Below are 23843 nucleotides of genomic sequence, written 5' to 3' on the forward strand. Positions count from 1 at the left end.
CCCCACTTTACAGATTAAGAAACTGAGGCAAGCTGGGTGCCAGTGGCTCATGACTATAATCCTAGCTACTCATCAGGAGGCTGAGATCTGAGGATAGCAGTTTGAAGCCAGTTTGAGCAGAAAAGTTCCCACGATACGGTTATCTCCACTAAACTATTTAAAAAAGCCAGAAGTAGCACTGTGACTCAAATGGCAGAGGGTTAGCCTTGAACACAAAGAGGCTCAGGGACAGTGCCTAGGCCCTGAGTTCAAGCCCCAAATCCAGCAAGAAAGAATGAAAGAGAGAGAGAGAGAGAAAGACAAAGAAAGAAACTGAGGCATGAGGAGGTTAAGCATTGTGCCCAGGCTCACAAACTAGGAAAATGGAATCAGGGATACTGATCCAGGCATCTGACTCCAAAACCTCTTACAACACGCGGCCTTGCAGAGGGGGAAACTGATACACAGAAAGCAGCCTCTTGTCCATAGCTCCGGGAAGTAGGCAGAGTCTGAGCTGAGTCTAGATGCCAGGGTCTGGACTCCCAGGCTGGTGCTTAGAGGTGGTAACTTCCCTGTGTGCCAGGTCTGGCTCCATCCCCTCAACATACCCTTGTCTGGCGGGCAGTGACCCAAAGCCCATGGGCTGCCCAGGCCAACAGAACCATCTGAAGCCATCTCTAGAAGCCTCTTGGCCCTGGAGTCCATACACAGTTTGAATTTCCTAAACGCATGCTTGCTTTTAGTTGTTCAAATTCTAGGAGACAGAACTTTACTCCTCTTTGAAATGGGAGGTTTGGAAAGTTCCAGCAATTCCAGGTCTGAGTGCAGGTGACCTGTCAAGTACAGGATTTGAGTCACAGAAGCATCTGGCCTATCTGGGTGTTGATGGGGACCTCAGGCCTGTCATGGCTGCTCCTTGGAGGTGACCCCGCCCCTTCCCCTGGGTGGGACCCCCCACCCTGCTTCACTCTGGCCCCTCTCTCTCCCTCTTTTTTCTTCTCTCTCTCTCTGTCCTTGAGTTGTGGAAGGCAGAACAAAGGAGCTGCAGGAGCATCTTCGGAAAGCAAAGCCAGAGTGGTTGAAGGCCCCCGGCGACTGGTCCTTCCTGAGCGCGCTGTTTTTCTGCTGCACGGTGGTCAGCACTGTGGGTGAGTGGGAAGGCCGGGCGGGCCTGCCCTGCGCCACCACAGCAGCCTTCCTGGGAGACACACGAGGGACACTTTGGATCACTTGGTGGGGGGTGCTGGGTGCCAATGCTAGGCCTCCGGGATGCAGGCAGGCTGGGTTCCAGCTTGGGATCTGGTACTGAGTAGGGCTATTCAGTAGCCAGCATCCTTCCAGAAGATGGTGAAGCCCTGAAATCAGGCAGAAGCCCCAAGGTATAAGGCATGGACCACATCTCAGCCTTTCTTGTCTCTCCCCCGCCCCCCAGACTGAATACTTGGGTGCAAAGCGCATGTTTGACCTGGCTGGGAACCCAGCAGACTGAATGCGGGGTCCCTAACACAGGCTTCCGGGGCCAGGCAGAAGTGCCCAGGCCTGATCACGGGTGTGACTGTGATGTGCTCAGGGGCTTCCGAGAGCAGAGATGGGGACAGCGGCAGAGATGGGGCAGCTGAGCACTGAGAACATTTAGGGTTTTCTTTTTGGAGCGCGCACGTGTCCTCTGTGATGGACCATGAGCTCTTGTGGCCCGGGTGGGCCCAGGGCTGAGACAGGGGATAGGAAATGGCCACGAGTCCTATGAACAAAAGCTTCATCACTGTGCCAACGTGCTTCCCATCCCTTCTCCCATCTCATCCTCACAAGAGCCTCCGAAGAGGCTGTGACCCCCCCCTGCCGCAGGTGAGGGCTGCAGGCTTTGCTGGTAACGTAGTCCTGGCAGACAGCAGCTGGAGGATGGCGTAAGTTCACCATCCGCCCCCCCCCTCCCCTTCAGGAACACAGGCAGAGCCAATGAAAGCATTCTTCCCTCCGCCCTGGGGCCCCTTGGGTGGGATGCTCCACTAGATCAGAGCATGGTGGCCACTGCGGCTGTAGCCACCGAACAGCTGTGCAGGCAACAGTACCACACTCCTATTGCAATCCTTGTCACACAGTGGCTATGGATCAGTAGCCTCCAAATCACTGGGTAGCTCATTAGGAATGCAAATTAATTCTCAGGTCCCATCAGCCCTGGGGCGTAGCCTTCCGATCTGTAGGATTAGAATGCCTGCTGATGTGTTCTGTGCACAGGGGCTCAGCCTTGGCCACAAATCAGAATCATCATAGCCCGCCCTCCCTCCCCCACCAATCACATGGAAATCTCTAGGGACCAGACCCAGGCGTCAGTATATTTTTTTTCAGGGCTCTCCAGGTGGTTCTAATGGGAGCACAGGCTTCAAATCACCGATCTAATGGAAATGCATTAGCTCCGTTTAAGTCTTAAGCAAGCAAAGCCACTACCCATTGCACAAGTCAATTAGGACAGTGTGTGCCCCAGTAATTACCGCCCTGTAATCAATATGGTGTTTGAAGGTCCTTCCGGAACCACTATTGCTTCCTGTCCTGCTTCTCTGGGCCACCTGACATGTACCTGGCCTTGATGCTGGAGAAGGGACGCCCGGCAGGTGTGAGGCTGCTGCCTGCAGCCATTCCCATCTGGCCAGGCCGGCGTTCTGGTGGGGAGCAGAAAAGCAAGTATTTGGGCTCTGACACATTCTGGGGCTGAGGACATGAACTGATGGTATCAGAATGCAGCAGTGCATTAGAGGAAACCATATACTTCTCCATTCTGCATTTCAGCATTCGGTAATTGGGGTAAAGATCTTCCCTGTGCAAAGCTCTGTGTTCCCTGAGACTCACTTCCTGGGCATGTTTTCTGGGAAGGTAGCATCTCTACTGGGTTGTAAACAGGGCTCACTCACAGGGAGCTACAAAGGGGCTTTGGCTAGGACGTTCCAGACTCATGTTTGCCAAGGAGAAGCTTAGATCAGACATGTACACGGGCAAAGTTTGCATAGGAAGGGTACAGATCCTTGTGAGCTGTGGGCTGAGTGACCCCACACAGGTCACTTGTCCATTAGATGCAGGTAATAAGGTCAGCATTCAAGAGTTTTGGCTCTCAAAGCTATTTTATGAATCTTATCTATTCTCTCCCTCCTCCCATCTTCTCTTTCTCTGAATCAAAATAAATCTAAGCAGACCAGGTGTTGGTGGCTTATGCCTATAATCCTAGTTACTCAGGAGGCTGAGATCTGAGGAGCTGGTTCAAAGCCAAGCTGGGCAGGAAAGTCTGTAAGACTCTTATATCCACGTAACCACCAAAAAGACAGAAGTGGAGCTGTGGCTCAACTGGTACAGTGCTAGCCTTGAGCAAAAAGAGCTGAGGGACAGTGCCCCAGGTCCTGAGTTCAAGACCCAGGACTGGCAAACAAAACAAACCAAAACCCAGCAAATTAAATCTACCTAGTAGATACAATCCTGGAGACGAGAGTCACTAGTTACTCCTGGGGAGCCGTCTCGATCTTCCTAGGGGTGCATGAGAATGGGGGGGCGGGTAGCTCCCTATTTATGTGTCATCTTGGCTGCTGACATCCAGAAGGATGCTGGCCCTGGGGACCCATGCCACGGGCAGGCTCAGTCATCTATGCTGACGCCTGGGGTCTGGGATCCTCTCAGATCCCAGGCATGTTTGAAGAGCACCTGTAACCCAGGATCAGCGTATCTCAAAGTCCCTCACAGCACCCACAAAGGCCCCTTTCCAAACCAGGTGGGAGCTGTAGATTCTGAGAATTAACAGTTGGGAGCATCCCACTATACTGATCAAGACACCACCCCCTCCTCAGGGTCCCCAGACCCTGCTCACCTCCCCAGATGCACCCTGCCCTCTCTCCCTGCCCCTGAAGTCCACCCACCACACTGCCCATCTCTTAGTTCCTTCCACAGGAAAGCAGCATCAAGATCATAGCTCACGAAGGGCATGGCAGGATGGATTTCCGCTCTTTTTACTCCCTTGACATATGCCCAGCATGCTGACTACCCACCACACGGACAGCCTTTCTCAAGGCTTCTCTGGAGCCTTTGGCATGTGGGCTATGGCTGGCTCTCCATCTGTGTGAGCCACCTCATCAGGAAAACTTCTCTGAGTTTACAATCCAGGGTGGTCTCTCCTTTGTTCTAATGACACAGAAAACAGTCTGTTCGTACTTTGCTGTGAGGTATCTCCATTTGGAATGACAAACCCCCAACGGGGCCAGGAGACAAGGGCGTCCCGCAACCCTCACCCACCCCTGCCAGGCAGAGCCTGAAGAGGAGCCTCCAAGAGCTTCAAGCCTGGAGGAGACTGGCACTCAGCCTGCTTAGGAGTTGCCTTCAAATTAATATACATAATTGGGCTGATTCTTTTGTATTAATCATCCTTTATGACATCACAAATTAAACCCAGGCATTAAACACGGACTCTTTCCCCCTGTTGGTTGAAGCTCTGGGTACCCATGCTGGGTTACCCTCTTTCTGCATCTACCCTCTGCACCTGGGGCATGGGGAGGGGGAGAGGAGGAAGGAGCAGTACCCCCCATGAGTGCCGAGACCCTGGCCCACCCCTCCCTTTGCTGGAAAGGCCCCATCCCGGTGATGGGATTTCATTACAGTGGGGAACACTGGCCGGAGCCTGGAGAGCTTGTTTATGCCCTGGACCAAGGCATTTTATTATCCTGTGCCTCAGTTTCCCCACCTGTACTCAACCAAAGCCAATGCTCAGAGACAAGGACAGTGCATTAATCACTTCCTCCCTCCCTCTAGTAGGTGAAAACCTGAGGGTGGAGTAGCAGACTACTAAGTGGCAGCACTGGGACTTGAACCAGGGCCATCAGCTTGCAGACACTGGGTGATGATGGCTTTGTGGTCATTTATGACCTATCTGTCTCACCTGCCACAGTGGCTCTGAAGGCAATTGTACGCACACTGCTGCAATGGTATGTGCACTGCTGTGCACGCCATGGGCATATAATAAGTACCTATTGTTACCACCAATCAGCTGAGGGGGCCAGGCATTCCAGAGGAGATAAGCTCCTTGGAAGTGGAGCTGTGGTTCAAGGGGTAGAGAGCAAGCTTTCAGTGAACAAGGGACAGCTCCCAGGCCCTGAGTTCAAGCCTCATACTGACACATATGTGCATGCATGTGTACACACACATGCACACACACATGCACACATATACTAGCACTTTTGAGAGGAAAAGGATGGTGAGTGGCGCCCACACACACTCAGCAGGATAAAAGACAGTTACCTCACCCCCAGCAGATGTCTGTCCCTGCTAAAGACATTTCAAGTCAAACATCTGGATAGGAATTGCTTCTGATCCTCCCTGGCCCTCCATAAAGCCAGCCAAGTGGCAGATGCTTGAAATGAATATTTTTATTTATTTATTCATTTACTTTTTGGCTGCAGGTTGATCCTGAGACCTTGCAAATGCTATGCATTTTTTTGGGCTGGTCCTGGAGCTTGAACTTGGGGTCTGGGTGCTATCTTTGAGCTTCTTTTACTCAAGGCAAGTGTTATACCTCTTGAGCCACAGCACCACTTCTGGCTTTTTTGAGTAGTTTATTGGAAATAAGAGTCTCAAGGAATTTCCTGCCTAGGTTGGCTTTGAACTGTGATCCTCAGATCTCAGCCTCCTTAGTTGCTAGGATTGCAGGCGTGAGCCACCAGTGCCCAGCTTTAAGCATATATTTTACCATTGAGTTATGCTCCCAGATTGAAATTACTTTTTTTTTTTGATGCCCAGTACTGGGGTTTGAACTTAGGCCCCAGACACTGTCCCTTAGCTTTTTTTACTCAAGGATGGCACTGTACCACTTGAGGCACAGCTCTACTTCTGGCCTCTTGCTGGTTAATTGGAGATAAGCATCTCATTGGACTTTGCTGCCCCAGTGGCTTTGAACTGTGATCCTCTTCAGATCTCAACCTCCTGAGTAGCTAGAACTACAGTGAAATGTCCCGTCAGGGACAAGTGGCAGGTTTTGGGGAGGGGGAGGGGGATGGGCAGACCACAAGCCTGGGCTCTGTTCTCTTTCAGGTTATGGCCACATGTACCCCGTCACCAGGCTTGGCAGGCTCTTGTGCATGCTCTACGCACTCTTTGGCATCCCTTTGATGTTCCTGGTCCTCACAGACATAGGTGACATCCTGGCAACCATCTTATCCAGGTCTTATAATCAATTCCGAGCACTCCCCTTCCTGCCTGGCTCGTCATCCTCTTCCTCCTCTGGGTGCTGCTCCCGGCTTCTCTGCAGGAAGAGGCAGGAGGTGAGGCCGGAGGATGCGGCCACGCCTCCCATCCTGGTGGTCCCTGACATAGTGATAGAGGCCGAGGAGCTCCAGGGCCCCAAGCCTGGCCGGTGTCCTTTAGCCCCAAGCTACAACATGGAGCTGTTTGAGAGATTTGTTGCAGGAGAGAAACTGGACAGGTTGCAACCACCCCTGCGGGCCGTGGAAAGAAGCAGCTCCTGCCCCGAGCTAATGCTGGGGCGGCTGTCCTGCTCCATCATCAGTAACCTGGACGAGGTGGGCCGGCAGGTGGAGAGGCTGGACATCCCCCTCCCCGTCATCGCCCTGGTGGTCTTCGCCTACATTTCCTGTGCGGCCCTCATCCTGCCCATCTGGGAGACAGAGCTGGGCTTCGAGGATGCCTTCTACTTCTGCTTCGTCACCCTGACCACCATCGGCTTTGGCGACATTGTGTTAGTGCACCCTCATTTCTTCCTCTTCCTGTCCATTTATATCATCATCGGGATGGAGATTCTGTTCATTGCTTTCAAGCTGATGCAGAATAGACTCATTCACATCTACAAGAGCCTGATGCTGTTCTTTGCACGAGGGAAGTTTTACCAGCTTGTGAGAAAGTAAGGCTCCCTCATCTCTCATGACAGACCTAAGGTGAGCCTTGGGTGGTGTGGCTAGAGCCTATGGCACCAGAGCTGGTTGTCTGAGACCTTGGCTTGGAGACCAATCCTGCATGAAGGCCAAGTTCAATCTGCCTCAGGGCAGAAGGAAAACCCATCACCCTTACTCTGAGCCCTCTTTACTCCCCTGCCTGCAGTTTGGGTTATTTTCTTGTGTTCCTGGGGCATTGAACTCAGGACCTTGTATATGCTAGGCAGACACTCTACCACTGAGCTACATTCTCCAGACCTCTGACTGCTTTTTTAAAGCACCACTTTAAACAGATGAAAGCAACAATCTTTTGATGATGTTGGTTTGCTTGTCACAAAAATTATCTTTGTTTTGGGAATATGTTCTTTCAGTTATGTAAAAAAAAAACCCAAAAATCCTTTCTGAACTGCTCCCTGCTATTTGATGAGAGAGTTAGCCTGAGCAACCTCTTTTTGAGTGACTGCATGAATGCATGCAAGGCTAGCTCTGGCCCAGCCACTAAGGTGACTCAATGAATTGTCTCTCGTGTTCCCAAGGGCCTGGGAGGCCGTGCTTCTAACTGACACTCGGATAGCACCTCTTGAGTGAGCTGGCTTGTATGAAGGCTGCCGGCTGAATGGATGGGTTGGTCCATGGAAGGGGTGGCGCTGGGTGATACTCTGTTGAGCTGCTCCTTGGGTTGCCATGTGCAGAGGAAATAGGTCATCCACCCATATGTCCTGGCATCCTAGCTGAGGACTGCCTTTGGCCACTGCAAGTATGAACCTGCGCCAGGCCGCGTAGAAGGAGGAGCCTTCAATCAATGATGAATGGGGCTAATGGGAGCCATCATTCAATGACTAATGGAGTGGATTGACACTGCCTTCTCCCTTGCCCGTCTTCTAGGACAGCTCTGGGGCATGCTCTGTTCTCTTCGTGTGTGTCTCTGTAGTTTGGAATCTCTGTAGCAGCTTCCTTCATCTCCACCCCCACTCCTGTTCCCCACTCCTCTATGAGAGCCTCCCACAGAACCTACTCCCCTTCAATTGCCTCAGGGCCTCTCCTGGCCAGGGGTGAGCAAGCTGGCACACTCCTGGAAAGGCATGCCTCTTTTGCTACTTATTGGAAGTTGTCATTGTTCTTGGTTTTTAGAAATGTTGTATGACTACATACTGCTTTTTTTGGACAGTCTTGTAAAGATCAACTAGGTCCTGTGATCAGCACACATTTGTCTCTGGATAAATGGTGGACAATACCATGGGGGAAAGCCAGGTAGATCGGCAGGAGGTTCAAGCTTGAAAAGAAGGGAAAGTGCCTGTCTCTCAAGGCTTCACTGTTTTGTCTTAGGTTTTGGTCACTGCCAGGGGCTTAGGTCTCCTCCTCTTCCCCACCATGATGGATTCTTCATCCCTTCATCCCTTGAAGACCTACCTCAGGGAATGGAGCTAACACAGTATGAGCAACAACCAATGAATGGCATGACACGTGGTGATGGGATTTCAGACAGCAGTCCCAGGGCGGAGGGGTTGTGTGGCATCCCATTCCTCAAACCACAAAATCCCGAAGCAAAGTCCTTCCAACCCACACACGGAAAGGGATGACTTTGATCAAGATGCATTGTGCTCATAAACTGACATGTTGAATTAAAATCCCTTTTACAGTGATCTAATAATAATAAATAACAGCCACCACAAATCCAAACACATTTAGAATGTCCATGCAAGTAGGAGCACAAGGTCTAGCCTCAGACCCACAGACACTCGCTGGTGCTGCTTCCCAGACGCAGGCCATCCAAAGAGGAGTCAGGTGTATCCTCAGAAACCTACGAGTGAATTGTCTCAAGTGACTTCACCACAGCAAGCAATGAGCCCTCCGCCCCTCCCCACTTGATACGAACAACTAAAGGTCCTTCTCTTTGCTTATTTCATTTGTGGCTCAGAATTCTTCCATGGATCTACAGAGCTTTCCCAGGATGACTTTCTGCTCCTCATTTCTCACCCTTATTTCAAGTGTCCTATATTGCTGTCATCTTGGGCGGTTACTCCTGCGTCCCTGTGCAGGCGTGTGCATTTGTGGCGCTCAGCTTTAAGGGTACACTGCCACCTGAGAGCTTCCACCCAAATCCCACCATCCTTCCTCTTCATCACTGAGCTGTGGTCATCAGTTTTTCATCTCTGTGATACAAGGCCTAGGAAAAACGACTTCAAGGAGGAGTGATTTGTTTTGGCTCATGGTTTCAGTCCATGGTCATTTGGCTTTGTGTGTCTGGGTCTGTGAGGTGGTTGAACATCATGGTGGTGATGGTGTGGTAGAGCAGAGCTGCTCACTACATTGTTGGCCAGGAAGGAGAGCGGGTGAGGGTCAGGGACAAGATATATACTTCAAAGACACACCCACCCAGTGAGTCACCAATTAGACTCTACCTCCTAATAGGCCCATTCAGTACAAACTCAACAGCAAATTAACTCACTGATGAAGTTAATGCCCTCATGAGCCACTGCTTCTGAAGAGTGTCTCCAGCTGGAGCCCAAGCTCCCAACACTAGAGTTTTGTGAGAGGACATTTCCTATCCAAACCATTATAACACTTTGCCATAGACAAGGGGGCTAAATCATCACCCATTGATTTCTCATGGTTGAAAAGGCAGGAAGAAGAAGAACAGACAGAAAGGTGAGGATCTGGCTAAGGCCTTCTTTCTGGTTGAGCACAGAGATCCCATGTCCCATTTCTCTTTCCATAGGGCACTAAAACCATCCTCAGTGTCCCACCCCTCTGACCTCATCTAAAATGAATCAATCCCTAGAAGGCCTACCTCCCCTGGGAGGTAGAATTTCAATAAATGTCTTGGGTGGGGATGAACACAAATGGGCATTCTATAGAATCCCCCCCCTAAATTCAGACATCACTGGTCTAGGGTTGCTGTCTGGGCACTGGGGCATCTCAGAGGTTCCAGGGCATCTCCGATGTGCCACCAGAGTTGAGAGCCCGAGGTGGCACAAACTGCTCTTCCAGCCTGAAGTGCCCTTCTCCCTTCTGGAATGGATGAAGACTTGCCTTCTGGACACCATCTACCTTTAACCTCCTCTCACCAGTGTCCCCAGACTCCTGGACCTGGTCACTCTTGTCTCCTCCACACTTCTGCCCTCTCCTCTAAGACTGTCATGATGTCCCATCCCTTGTCAAGATCCAACTCTGAGGTGTCCAAATAAGCCAATCGGGTCTTTTTCATCATCATGCTCTCTCCCCTTTTGATCCTCCCACCCCCACTTTGCAGGGTTCTGTCATAAATAGGAGCACTGAGGGCAGAGCTTTTGGACAGGGGAGGGGGGCTGGAGGGGCCTGCATCGGGAATTCCAGCAAATTTCGAGTTGGAGTTTTTCTTGACCTTCTCCAAATACAGATCCTCCTAGTGATGGAAGGATGCTTCCTGCCCAGCCTGGGATCTTTTCTCTGTTTTTGGTGTGTGGGAAGGGGGAATTCCTACCAGATTGACCAGCAGCTAGCCGCACTATGGGTGTGGCTAAAGGGTCTGAGCTTAACCAAAGTGCACATCTCAAATTTGGGAGCCTGTTTTTCTAGAAGTTCCTGGATCTGGAACCCATGAGTGCAGAAAAATGTCCTGTCCCACAAAACTGTTTATCTGTGACCTTCCTGTACCTGGATTAGAATCTTGGGGTCCTGTAGGGTTCCCAGTGGGGCAAGGCAATAGGCATGCACTTCCCTGAGTGACCAACAGATGGCGCATCCAGACTGCATGGACGCTGTGCTCAGGGACCAGCAGGTGGCATCAGCTTCTTATAGGACCAGCAGGTGACAGACAGCTCAGCCTCTGTCCTGCACTGCTAAGGAGGGACCTATGAGGCTTTGGAGGGTTGAGGGGGACAGAGGGACACAAACGGGCATTCCATAGCACTTTCCACTAAATTCAGACATCAGTGGTCCCCCAAGGAGGGCAGTCATCTCAGATTCTTGTCCTTACCTCTGTCCCTGCCTGGGAAGGAGCACTTTCCATCACTGCCCTCTGCCTCTCAACTCACAAGTCCTATCAGCCCCCCTCAGTGTGTGAAATGTTACCCCTCCAGTCATCACAGCTCATCAGAGTGTCCTGTAACTCCTTCCACTATTGGCTCCTTTCCCTCTGGCATTTTTTTGGGGGGTGGGGCAGCTTATAGGGGACACTCTGGAGCTCCAAGCATGTCCAGATCCTGGCCAGCGGGAAACCCACTGTGTTGCAGCCTTTGGGAGTAAGGTCCACCAACTCGGAGCTGCGGTTTTGCTTTTCGCTTCTCACACAGCTGAGTGGTTCTAGCCAGTGGCTCTGAGTATTACTGTGTTAGGGTAGACCCAGGACAGACAGGGCAGGCCAGGCCAGGCCTCCTGGGAGCGCCGCTGGGGATGGACAGGCTGTGATCCAGGAGACCTGGCTGTGGTGGCACATGGTATGTCCTCAGCGAACACCTGTGGCTGGCACAGATCCCCATCACCAGTCTACCCAGATGGTCGGGGCTGGCTGGTGTTTGGGTCAAACACTTTGCCCCTGACAGCTTGTGCCAGACCACTGGTATGGGCTTGCCATTCGTTCTGGAAGCTTCCCTGCCTTCTCCAATTTTGAGAAGCCTGGCCAAGCTCTGGCAGGCAGAACTTGGGAGGAAGGATTGTATTTCTCCTGGCTGACATTAATAAACCGTCAAGGGCAAGGTGACCACACTTTGGCTGAGGATCTCTCTCTTATTTGGGGATTCTGGGAGTTCTGAGAGTCCTATGGATGTGTTGGCAGGCTGGTGTGGTTTTGAACTTGTCAATGTTGTGAAGTTTGTTATTTGGTTTTTAAAATTCATTCTAAATAAATATTCATGCTCATAAATAATTTCAACTGGGTTATTTTGTCTTTTTTTTTTAGGAGATGGTCTTAAAGGCATAGGTGTGGAAATGCCCTTTTCTCACTCTGGTCCAGGGACATGTATGGGGAGAGAGGGAATGCTATCCCCAGGGAGGGTCCCCCTTGCACCAGATTCCCACTTATCCTGCTGGCCTTTCTAATGGCCTCTCCAGATGATGACCCAGACACCTGTCCATCAGCACTACGCCCCTGCCTGTGTTACCACACATACACTCCCAGAAAGAGAACCATACAGGAGAGTTTCCATCGAGCAAGAGCCAGACAGCAGGCTTGACAGGAATGGCTCAAACCCCAAACTACAAACGACATGCTTTAGCTTTTGTCATCTTCCAGAGATGTCCAGAACCTTCTCCAGAGCATCCCCTCAACACCAAGCTGACTGGCCAGTTAGGTGGGTGATTAAGATCTTTGCTGGATACAGGTGGATCCATTGCAACAATGAGATGTAGAAGATGCTATATTGAAAAACAAACTTTACAATTTAGGCGAGGGGGGGTATAGTTGTGGAGGTGGGGGGGAAGGGATGGTAGGGGGGAAAAAGGAGGAGGCAACAATACTTGATAAGGAATGTACTCATTACCTTGCTCATGTAACTGTAACCCCTCTGTACAGTATTTTCACAATAAACAAACAAACAAACAAAGATCTTTGCTGGTAAAGACAAGCTCTCTGGTCAGGTGCAAGTCTCAGCAACTTTTTTTTCTTTTTGGTCTGAGATCGGAACTCCAACTCAGTTTCTGATGTTTGACTTGTTGGCTGGTGCTGTGAACACGGCCACGCCTCCAGCCACGCCTCCAGCCACGCCTCCAGCCACGCCTCCAGCAGTCAGCAAGTTTCTTGACTTGTCAAATAGTCCTAGAAATGGAGCCTACCTCGGTCCGGGTGTGGTGGTGAACATCTATCCCAGCTGCTCAGGAGGCAGAGCAGGGAAGATCCTGGTTTGAGATCAACCTGGGTAAAAGAAGCCCGAGAGAGTAACTGAAAAACAAGCCCCAAAGCAAAGTGACTCGGGGCCTGGCTCAAACGGCAAAACACTTGTCTAAGCTAGCATACATCCCCGAATTCAACCTCCATCCCTCACTCCCCATCCCCCTCAAAGTTACCTATCTTGAAGGACTGTTATGAGGCTCAAAAGACACAATGTCCAGAGAGCACCATGGCATTTTTGATCAAATGTGCAAATGAAAAAAAATCCACCCAGCTGTCCCCTTGCTATGTTTAGGAGGCCACACTGGCAGAACTCAGCTCTCTCCGGCACCCCCTTCCTCCACCATCTGGCTGAGGATAAAGGTAAATGGCCAGGTGTGACCCTCAGGGCTGGGCCTGGTAGAGTTAGCAGTGGCTCATGTAACACTCCAATATGACCCTGCTGAGGCCTGGGGTCTCCAGGTCCAGGTAGAGTGGGCAGCCCCTCCCCTAGGTAGGAACCAGCACACACACTGTGGGGACCACATCCCACAGAGGTTCACTTGGTGTCCAAGGGATCTTTGGGCACCCCTGTGCTTATCCAGACTGTTCTTGTCTTTTTTTTTTTTTTGGTCAGTTGTGGGCCTAAACTCTGGGCCTGGGCGCTGTCCCTCAGCTCTTCAGCTCAAGGCTAGCGCTCTACCACGCGCTCTACCACTTGAGCCACAGCGCCACTCCCAACTTTTTCTGCTTATGTAGTACTGAGGAATTGAACCCAGGGCCTCATGTATGCAGGGCAAGCACTCTACCACTGAGCCACCTTCCCAGCCCTCTTGTCACTTTTTAAAAAAAAATTGGTTCCTGCACTGGAGCTTGAACTCAGGTCTTTGTGCTCCTGCTTGGCTTTTGCACTCAAGGCTGGTGTTCTAGCAGTTGAACCACACCTCCACTACTGGCTTTTTTTTGCTGGATAATTGGAGATGAGTCTCTTGGATTTATCTGCCTGAGCTAGCTTTGAACCTTGGTTCTCAAACCTTGGGCTCCTGAGTAGCTAGGATTACAGGCGTGAGCCACCAGTGCCTCTCCTTGTCATTTTCTTGTAGCCCCTGAAACAGGGTCCCTGGTGCTCTGTCTGGTCCCAGGTAGCCTGGGATGCGTGTCCTTTGCCTCTTGTCTGTCTTTACTCTCTCCCTGCTCTGCTCTCAGCACACTGGTGGATATAAATGTCATCTCCAGCCCTGACTTTCTCCCACAGTTGCAGACCCCGGCCATCCACCCACTGAGATGCTCCCAGCCCAGAGTTCCTCTCACCTCTCCAACTTGTGAGGCAGCTCCAGCCTTCTAACAGTGGCTCCAGCCCGTTAGAAGTGAAGGGCGGCCTTCACTCCCTTGTCTTCTGTCTCCACTATTGGAGGGGTGCCTGCCTGCCGCTGCTTCCAGGTGAAGCTGGGCTCTTGCTGATTTCAGAAGCGTCCCAGGTGAAGCTGGGCACTTGCTGATTGATTTCAGAAGCGTCTCAGGTGAAGCTGGGCACTTGCTGATTTCAGAAGCGTCCCAGTGACTCTGGTTACATTTACTCAGGCAGGCACTGCGGCCAATACCTTCTGGGTACCAGGCCCTGGGTCACAGCTCTGGAGGAGGGAACTTGGCGGTGCAGCACACAGGGGTTGCTCATGCATGTCTGTCAGACTCCTTGTCCCCTGGATTGAGGCTCTATGTCATGCCTTGTGGGGGTGACCCTGACTCCTGTGTCCCCACACAGTGCTCTTGAAGCCAGGCAGATGTTGTGGCTGGCTGCAGGTTGACCAGGTTAGGTGATTGGGGGGGGTGGCACACACACACACACACACACACACACACACAAAGTTGTTGCCATGGCAACAGATATGCATCGCAATTGAGCAGAGAACTTTGAAGTTGACTTGGATGCTGACAACAAAGAGCATCTCTGGTTTGGGTGCAAATCGCGACCCCTTTCATCCTCCCCAGCCTCTTAGGACTCTGCTTTTATTCTTGCTATTTAGATCAGAGAATAAGCCCCTTTCAAGCACTGTAAATCCAAACACAGGTCATTAAGGATCCTTCATGAGGTCCAAGCCCCCTCTAGTCTCTTTAAAAAGTAGCTGTGTTTGTAGAAAAACAGAGATGACAGTGTAGAGGCCAGAGCACTGCCTGCCTGTCTCCTGCCAGATCAGTATTTATTGAGCATCTATTACATGTCAGGACCAAACCAAGTGGGAGTGGGGATTCAGTGTAGAATAAGACTGACCAGTCAGAGGGTAGAGCAGTGGTTCAAATGATAGAGCACCATCCCTGAGTGGGGAAAAGATACTCACTAGACCTCTTATGCTACAAGGATTAACAGTCAGGATTGACTCTGTGCCTCAGTTTCCCCTGTGTACACTGCTAAAATGGTCAAGTGCAGATCCTACTTTTCTATCCTTGTTTGGCCTGAGTAGTTTTGGTTTAGTGTGGGTTTTTGTTGTTGTTTTGTCTTTTTTTTTTTTTTTTTGCTGATACCAGTATTATGCTCTAGATTTCATGAGCTCCCTTAGCTTTCTTGCTGATGAGTGATGCTTCACCACTTGAGCCCCACTTCCAGCCAGGAGTTTTGCTTGGTAATTAGAAATGGAATCTCAACAACTTTTCTACCAAAGCTGGCTTTCAAACAATGATCCTCCAGATCTCAGCCTCCTGAGTACAGGCGTGTGTGGCCAGCACCCCAGCTTTTGCTCTGTTTTAAATATTCAGCTTCCCTGTGACATTAAAAAAAAAGTGTGAATGTAAATGAGAAACGTGGCCAAGAATTCCCTAAAGTTTTCTCCAAATGGAATATTCTTTGCTGTTGAGAACTACAGATCCCATGGGCCAGTAAATAGCACAGACACCCAGGCTTGATGGGGTAGAGTATGGACACCTGCCTTCATTTTAAATGAAGCAAAGGGCTCCCTGGGCGGGAGCTGCTTGCCCTCGGAACTCCCAGCCAACCAAGGTCTTCCCTTGTAGGTGTCTGCTGGCAGACCTGGGCCTCAAGCCACGCCCCCTCCCACCTCCCTTAGAACTTGTCAGGGACAGCATTGTCCTCCCAGAGCTCTGCCCAGCTGCTGTTCACAGCTCTGGCTGTGCCTTCTCAGCTCATGTTTGTCCACCAGGCATCAGATATGATGGCTGGCAAGCCCTGTGCACTCCTGGGAGGCCAGGCGCCTCCCCTCCCAGCACCGCCTCTTCCTTCCCAGCAAGTGACTCAGGGACACCATGCCCTGATGACGATGGCAACTCCAAACCACAGACACTGCAGGGCAGGGACCTGATGTGGGTTGGGGCAGGGGTGGGGGTGGGGTGCTGCCCTCTCTTGCCCCAAGGAGCTGCAAGGAAACATCTGGCCTATGCTGCCCAATCTGCCATGTTTGCCCCTAGGCTGAGACTCCTATGTTATTTCTTTGGGATTCACTTTCTGTCACTCCCAGACGCTGATGAAGGCAAAGGGCAGAGATTCCAGTTATAGAGCAGTGCCACCCAGAGCTGGGCTTCATGGCCAGGGCTCTGCAAGGGGCTGGCACCCTGCCTTCTAGGCTGGTGGATGTCAGGGCCCCTTGCCAATCTGTCCCAGCTCCATTTTGCTTAGGGCCCCGGCCTCACTCCTTTCTTTCTATCCCTTGGCTCCATCTCACTCCTTCTTAAGCCTAAACCTTCATTCCCAGTTCCTTAGGTCCTGGAAGATAAATGGACCCCTGGCTAGGTAGATGCTCTAACACTTGAGTCCCACTCCTAGCTTTTTTGTTTTGCTTTAGTTATTGTCCAGATAGAGTTTCACGCTTTTGCCAGAGTGGGCCTCAAGTCATGATCTTCCTATCTCCACCTCTGCTGGGATCACAAGTATGTGCCACAATGCCTACTGACTGGTTGAGAAGGAGCCTCACCCAGGCTGGCTTTGAACTACCAAGTAGCTGGGATTAAAAGTGTAAGCCTCTGTGCCCTGCCCCTTTTGCAAGTGAAGATTTAACTTTCATAGCAAAGCAAAAGCACAATAAACTTAAAAACCAAAACAAAACAATTACTGATGTGTTTTGTCACAAAATGATGTTTACTAAAATCCATTTCCAAAGGCAATGACTGCACAGTGTGGGATGGGCATTGTGCTTGAAGGAGAGGCTGGGGCTTCTCCCTCTCTTTTTGTTCCTTTCCTGGGGTTTTACACTGACCTGGGGTTCACTGAGCACTTATTTTTTAATTATTTGCATCCTTTTTGGTCTGTATGATCTACCTCCCAGTGGAAGTAGGAGAAAAGAACAGCAGGAGCTTCAGGTAAAAAAAAATCTTTAAAAAGCATGGAAGGGCAGAAAATCTCAACTGAGAAGTGAGGTCTTCACAAACCCGCCACTTCCGCTCCCCAGAACAAGCTGTTATCAGCACTGGGAGGGCATGAGAGTGGGCGGGGCCCGGTGGGGGGGCCAGGTGGGCGGGGCTCTGTGGACATGGTGCAGTGGGCGGGGCACTGTGGGCGGGCCCGGTGGGCGGGGCACTGTGGACATGGTGCAGTGAGCAGGCACTGTGGGTGGGGCCCGGTGGGCGGAGCATTGTGGATGTGGCACGGTGGGTGGGGCTCTGTGGGTGGGGCCCGGTAGGCGGGCTCTGTGGACATGGTGCAGTAGGCGGGGCACTGGGGGTGGGGCCCGGTGGGCGGGGCTCTGTGGGTGGGGCCCGGTGGGCGGGGCACTGGGGTGGGGCGCTGTGGCGCATCCACCCATGACTGGATCCTCCTCTTCTGTGGCTCAGCCTTTGAATCCCACGGCTTTCCTCCCATGGCTGTCCAGCTGTCTGGTGAGCTCGGGTTGCGCAGAGGAAGAGCGTCTGTGGCATGTTCCCGCAGTGAACCCTGCGCTGCCGCGTTGTCTCAACTAGGCCCGGTGGTAGTCGCTCAGTCAGGAGGCTTCCGCAGGACTTCGATGACAACCCCAGGGACACAGGAACGGCCTCACTTGCAACTTCCTACAGGACCTGCAGGTCTTTCCCACCCTGTGGCAGAGGGATGTAGGAGCCACTGCGTCCCTCCACACTGCCTTGGAGGGGGTCTCTCCTGCTCTGCCATCCTAAGTGGGCTTGGGGTTGTGAGACCCTAAATTTCAAGGTGAGAATTAAGAAGTGGCCCTATCAAAAGCATCTCAGGTCACCTGTGTGACTCGGTGGGCCAGAAACATCCCCCCAAAAGGAAGGTGTGTGTGTGTGTGTGTGTGTGTGTGTGTGTGTGTGTGTATGCATACATGCCCCTGCAACACCCAAACACTAGGGTGCAGGAGCCCACATCCTCCACAAGACGACAGTCGATAGAAATGCAATTGGACATAATGACTGGCTTTCTCTCCCCCTCAGAGATGGTGACAGTGATTTCTCAGATGCCTTTTAGTTACAGCAAGTTTCTAAACAACATAATTGGGTTTGGATCTTTGTAGCCTGCCCTATTGGACTATCGATTCCCCACTAATGTCTTCTGCCCTGTGGGTGTCTGGGTGTGCAGTCGGCATAGCAAATGGGAGAAGACAGCTTTGAGTGGATGTGGAGGCCTCCACCGACCTGCGTCTCAAGTCTGGGGTCCCTCTGAGTCCTGTGCTGCTGAGGACCACTGCTTGGCCCCCACCTATCAGCACTCAAAGTGCCAGACATCAGCTGCTTCTAAGCCACAAAGATCCAGGAAGCAGAGCTCCAGCTCTCGCTGTCCTGGCCTCAGGGCTCAGTGCCACAGGCAGAGGCCTTTCTGAGCCACCATTTTGTGTGTGCCAACAGCAGCCATCAGACTTCACACCCCTAGAGCCCTGTTGGCATCGCTGTGCCATTCCTGTGCTGTCTAGTGGAAGGATAGCATGAGCCACATAGGAAATCTAGAATTTTCTGGAGGCTAGTGCAGGGTTGCTGGAGCTCGAGAGGTGACAGATGACCTGGCCAGAGAAGGGAGGAGAAATTTCAACGCCACATCCAAGGGAAGACATACTTCAATAGAGCACTGGCCGAGGCAGACTTCCCCTGTGACAGCGAAACTGGGGCCAGGGGACAGCTCTGGGCATTTTGCCCCTAGCTGGGTTCCCCTGGGTAAGCACAGGAGAATATTCCAGGAAGATGACCAGTCTGGGCATGGACAAGAGTCAGGAGGAACAGGAGAGGACATGGGCATGGGGACACATCCACAAGGAATGGACTGAAGGCAAGATTCTGGACCAGTCCATAGTGGGGGCTTTAGAAGGTGGAGTCAGCATCCCTGTTGCATGGTCAATCAAGTGGGCTTTGGGGGCTGGTAGAGGGAGGGGATGTGAGGAAGGGGGGAGGGAGTCACTGCTATATGGAGAGGGATCTGGGCTGCACATGGCACCTCTGGGTCTTGGAGGGCACGGCCAGCGAGGCCAGGGGCCCACGATGGTGGATGCCTGCTGGTAGCACCCATCAGTCACCCTCAGATGGCGAGTCCCTTGCCTAAAGTGAGCAGGGAGCTGGAGTCCGTGGCGGCATTTAGAATTCTCACTCGATGAGCTCACTTGTGGCAGCCGGAGGCTCTGGGTCACGGCTGTGATCAGGACTTGGAGCAGATATTAACCCAGCAGCCACATAAGTAGAAGTTCAATCATAATGCATAGTGGCAGGATTAAAGGGCTTGGGGGCCTGCCAATATAGGGCAGGTGACACTCAAGGGGTTAGAGAAGACTTTCTTCTCCCAGGAGACATACTTTGCCATCCATTTCCTTTCTACCTACCTGTGTGTCTTGACCTAAGACTGAAAGGACATAGGAGATTAACTCAGGAGAGGAGGAAGAGGAAAGGACATTGTAGACTGTAGTGTGGCCAGAGCAAAGGCCCTGGGGTAGTAAGGAGAGCAGGGTATATGAACAGTGAGAGACAGAATGGGAGCTCAGAAGAACCTCCTACTAGGCAGAGGGCAGCTGAGTCATAGATGAGTCTGGAGATACTCAAGGCCAATGAAAGAGCCAAGACAATCAGAAAGGAATTTGATAATAAACCAGAGGGCCATAGTGGGCGTGGCAAATTAAGCTGGAGAGTGGTCAGGGCTGGATGAGACACGTCCCATTGGGCCCCACTGACGACCTTTGACATGAAGTGTGAGCAGAGGTGGCAGTGTAGTGCCTGGGAGGTCTGGTGGCCAGTGAGAAGGGTGCATTGTGGGAAGCCTGGGTGGCTGATGGGGCAGACACTGGAGCAGCTGAAAGAGTCACAGCAGAGAGAGTGGAGGGTGAAGGCCTACGTGAATTGAGCCCTGTCTGTCTCCTGAGCCTGCACTTAGAGAGCAAATGTCCTCAGACAGGACAGAGATGCTCTTAAAGCAGCCAAACCCAGAGGGCCACAGATAATGCTGCATGAAGCCAGTTAATTCCATGATTGGATTATTTAATCTGCGCATCTACACCCTAATTTCATTGGCCAACAGCAAGGCATCTTTCAAGTAAGTTGACATTTGCTTGCCATTCCCTCTGAACGTCGGTACAATTGATTTGGTTAATTTTTATAAGAAGCTCTTGTTTTGCAGTACACTTCCAAACAGATCTCAGAAAATCAAGGAAATGAAACACGTTTCTTTTTAAAATGCTAGTCTCTTTATATGTATGTTAAACAGCAATTAGATTTGGTGTAAAGAGGGGAAAATGCCCTCTAATTAAATGAAACAGATCCTGCTGAAGACCTTGAGGGTTTACAGGAAAAGCATGTGAAGTCTGCTATAGTTCAGGGTAAATACACATCCATCAAACTGAAGTGGCCAGTGCCTCAGTTTCCATCATCTGTGTCTGCTTGTTTGCTCTGAGTTCTGTCAATTGCTGGGAAAAAATGATCAGCTTCCCTACTTTGTGAAAATTGTCCATTCTTCCTTTTAATTCTGTCTCCCCTTTTTTTCCTGGTGCCAGTTGTGGACCTTGAACCCAGGGCCTGAGTGTTGTTCCTTAGTTTCTTCGCTGAAGGCTGATGCTCTACTATGTGAGCTATACCTTCACTTCCAGCTTTTGGCTGGTTAATTGGAGATAAGACTCTCATAGACTTTCCTGTCCAGGCTAACTTCAAACCTCAGTCCTCATATTTCAGCTTCCTGAGTAGCTAGGATTACAAGCATGAGCTACCAACTAATCTTGCCCATTTCTATTTCGTCTATTTTGAGCCCAATTATTGGTACATGACTCTTGTCTTTCTGTTCTTTATGAAAAACTCACACTTAGTATGAGTTTCTATTTAAAGTTTTGCTTTGAATTCTGTCTTATCTGAAATTAACAAAGTGCTTTGGCCCTCTTGTTTTTTATAGACCCTCTTCCTGCGATCTGACATTCATAAGCAACACTTGACAGTCTCTCTTGGACATATCTGGACTGCCGGCGTCATGGCCTTGAGCCTGGGGCTGTTATTAAGTAAAAATAAGGGTCACCTGGACACAAGCACTGGGCCACTGCCTCGGTCCTAGGATGACGAAGATGGCCATTAAGTGACTCACAGGCAGGGGTGTGCAGGAAGGAGAGGAGTAGTGCGGGATTGTGGGGGGTGAGGGTAGTACTTCATGTCCTAGGCTGGAGAGAGAACAGGCCAAGATTTCAGCAAGCTACTCAGCTATGCTGTGCCATTCTGGAATTTTCAGTTTAAGGCTTTCGGACCATGGTGGATCACTCAGAATGAAAAAACTGGAATAAGGCAGGGGCAGGGAGCATTGTGATGGACCCAGAAACTGCCTGCGTACCTCACCTCCCCCAGACATTGCTGCACTGACCCCCTCATCTTCTGAGGACCTGGGTGGGGTTTCTCTGGGGCCCAGGTGGGAGAGACAGCAGTCTGGAGGGGCATTCTTGCTCTAGGTGCTTAAGTCAGCTCCACCCAAGCCTGAGCAGCCACACAGAGTGGAGCACCCACTGATGCCATTGTTAACCCCACATCTTTGCACCCCAGGAGGGTATGAGCAGACAGAGGTCTTGGCTGAAGGATTCTTAGGTGGTGATGATACCTGTAAAGCTCTGTCTAGAAGGCAACTTTGTTTTTCTCTCAGAGTGTTTAGCTGAGGTAGTCGGCCCTGAGGGTCTTAGGACTGAGGGGCCAGGCCAGGGACCCATTCACAAATGGGAAAGACCCCCCTCTTCCAGCAAAAGGGGTGCAGTCCCTGGGGGCTGTGGTCTCCTCCGGGGGGTCCAGTGAGTATTCTGGGCTCAACAGGGACAGTTGGGAGTGTGCGGTCCAGATCCCTGTCTTCAGGAGAACTGTGGGGAACTCCTCCTCCTCTTCCTCCCAGGGCCTCCCACAGCGTAAGACCTTGTATTCTACCACTGGGTAATACCACAAAGCTCAGGGCACTATTTAAAGTGGCCTCCCAGAGTGAATAAAGACCCAGAAAGATAGCTGGATGAGCAAGTTGACCCCAGCGATTCTGATGGCTCTCCAGAAAGGCCATTCCACTTGGGGAGAGTCTCCCCGTTTCCTCGCTCCTGGCCACCAAATGGGATGAGCCTGCTTCCCGTTCCCTGGGTCTCCATGGCATTTGCTGGCATTTCTCGGGCATTCTAGTGTGTCTGAGCATCTCTGTAAGAGCTGGGGAGTCGTAGGGCTCTGTTCCTGCTTCTGCCTTTCCTACCCCGTGCCCCGCTCTCTGCCAGCTCCAGCATCTTCCTCTCATCATAGCCAGCCTGGGCACCACAGAAACGCTCCACATGGCTCTGCACATTTCTGTTCTCACCCTTTGTTTGATCTGGGGAGGAGTTCATTTTCCGTGTTACCTAGTTCTTTGGTGAGGGGAGACCTCAGCAGTACCAGCCCTCCTTTGCCAAAGAAGGTTATGGAAACTCCACATCTTCCCTGTATTCAATCCCTTCCAGTTTCACCAGAACAGAGAAAGGATTGAAAGGGAGCTCCAGCTGTGGTCTCCATCACACTCTGAGGGAGGGGCTGTTAGTGGCTGGAGGGACAGGGGAGAAAGTGAGCAAGGTAAGGTTAAAGGAGCCTTGTAAAGTGCAAGCCTATCACTTGTGAAATTGACCCGCATGCATGCTTAACGCCTGCTAGAGGCTCTCCAATCATGTCTATTTCAAACAACTGCTCTATCCCAGGTGGCTACACACGGTCTAAAATACTGAATTTTAAAGGGAAAAGCCAATCCTGGCGCTGCTGTTGTGCCCTCTCTGCTCTTGGTGTCTGACAAAAGACAAGATGCTGCAGGCTGGGGAGCCGGTGGCTGAACTCTGGGCTCCCAAGGAGAAGCATTACATGTTGTGTTTGCTGGGCAGATCTGCAGGACCAGCAGCGCCATGACCTTCTCCTTCCAGCAATGGTGGGAGCCCCTGACCCCCAGAGCTCAGCAGAAGCCCCTTGCTGTCATGGCTCATCCTAATGGGGGGGGAAGGGGGGAGGTTGGTCCGGTTCTGAAGGCCCAGAGCCCACACTTCGGTGCCCCCCCCATGCAGCCCCCTCTGAAGCACTGCTTTCTGCTTCCTCTTCCTAAGTGGGTCTCCGTCTTCCTCTCGTTCAATATTTAAGTTGCACACACCCTGGGACTTCTTCCTCCAGCCGCCACTGACCTACTTACCTCTCCACCCAGCTCTTCTCATGCTGGATCGGAGGGCAGCGGTGGGGAGCACAGGGGCGCTCTGGGAGGACGGAGAGGAGGGCCGGACCTCGCGCGAGGTCAGATTCCTCTGCGAGAAACAAGGACGGGACTACACATATTTTTAAGAGAATCTCCAAGAAGACAAGAGTCGTCCCCTGGCCCGGGGAAGGGCCTCTTTGTAGTGTGGGTGTGTGCACGCGTGCGTGGAAGAGTGCGTGTGTGCATAGGCGCGCCCCTCCCCCGCCCCCAAACAGGTGCATCTGGTGGGCTGTCTGTCTGTCTGTCCTGTCCACCAGAACTCCAAGACGCTCAGACTTGAGGTTCGGGGTGCTCGCCCCCTCCACTCCCACGGCCCCCCTTTCCTTTGTTCCCATCACCCACCCGAGGGCGTCAGGACTCCACGCCTGCGTGGGCTGCAGCCTGGAGGAGAAAGGAGGGGTGCGAAGGTGTGTGTGTGTGTGTGTGTGTGTAGACAGCGCTTGACCCCGGCCTCCTCACCCCGGCCTTCACTCTTCCCCTGGACCTTTGACCTCTTGCCCTGGGCTTCAGGACCCCCCCCTTTCCTGTGCATCCCCCCCACGCCCCGCCCGGGGACCCG

At 51.8% G+C, this 23843-nt stretch overlaps 1 protein-coding gene across 1 annotated transcript in view; it reads left to right on the plus strand.

The window, feature by feature from the left end:
- Positions 1 to 6866, plus strand: part of Kcnk18 (potassium channel, two pore domain subfamily K, member 18) — a 16303-nt gene extending 9437 nt beyond the window's left edge. The window contains exons 2-3 of the mRNA XM_013017615.1: positions 999 to 1127; positions 6037 to 6866. Of these exons, the coding sequence (XP_012873069.1) occupies positions 999 to 1127; positions 6037 to 6866 (959 nt within the window). The remainder of the gene's footprint in view (positions 1 to 998; positions 1128 to 6036) is intronic.
- Positions 6867 to 23843: the final 16977 nt, after the last annotated feature.

This window comes from Dipodomys ordii, unplaced genomic scaffold, assembly GCF_000151885.1.
Source record: "Dipodomys ordii isolate 6190 unplaced genomic scaffold, Dord_2.0 Scaffold36, whole genome shotgun sequence".
NCBI classification, from domain to species: Eukaryota; Metazoa; Chordata; class Mammalia; order Rodentia; family Heteromyidae; genus Dipodomys; species Dipodomys ordii.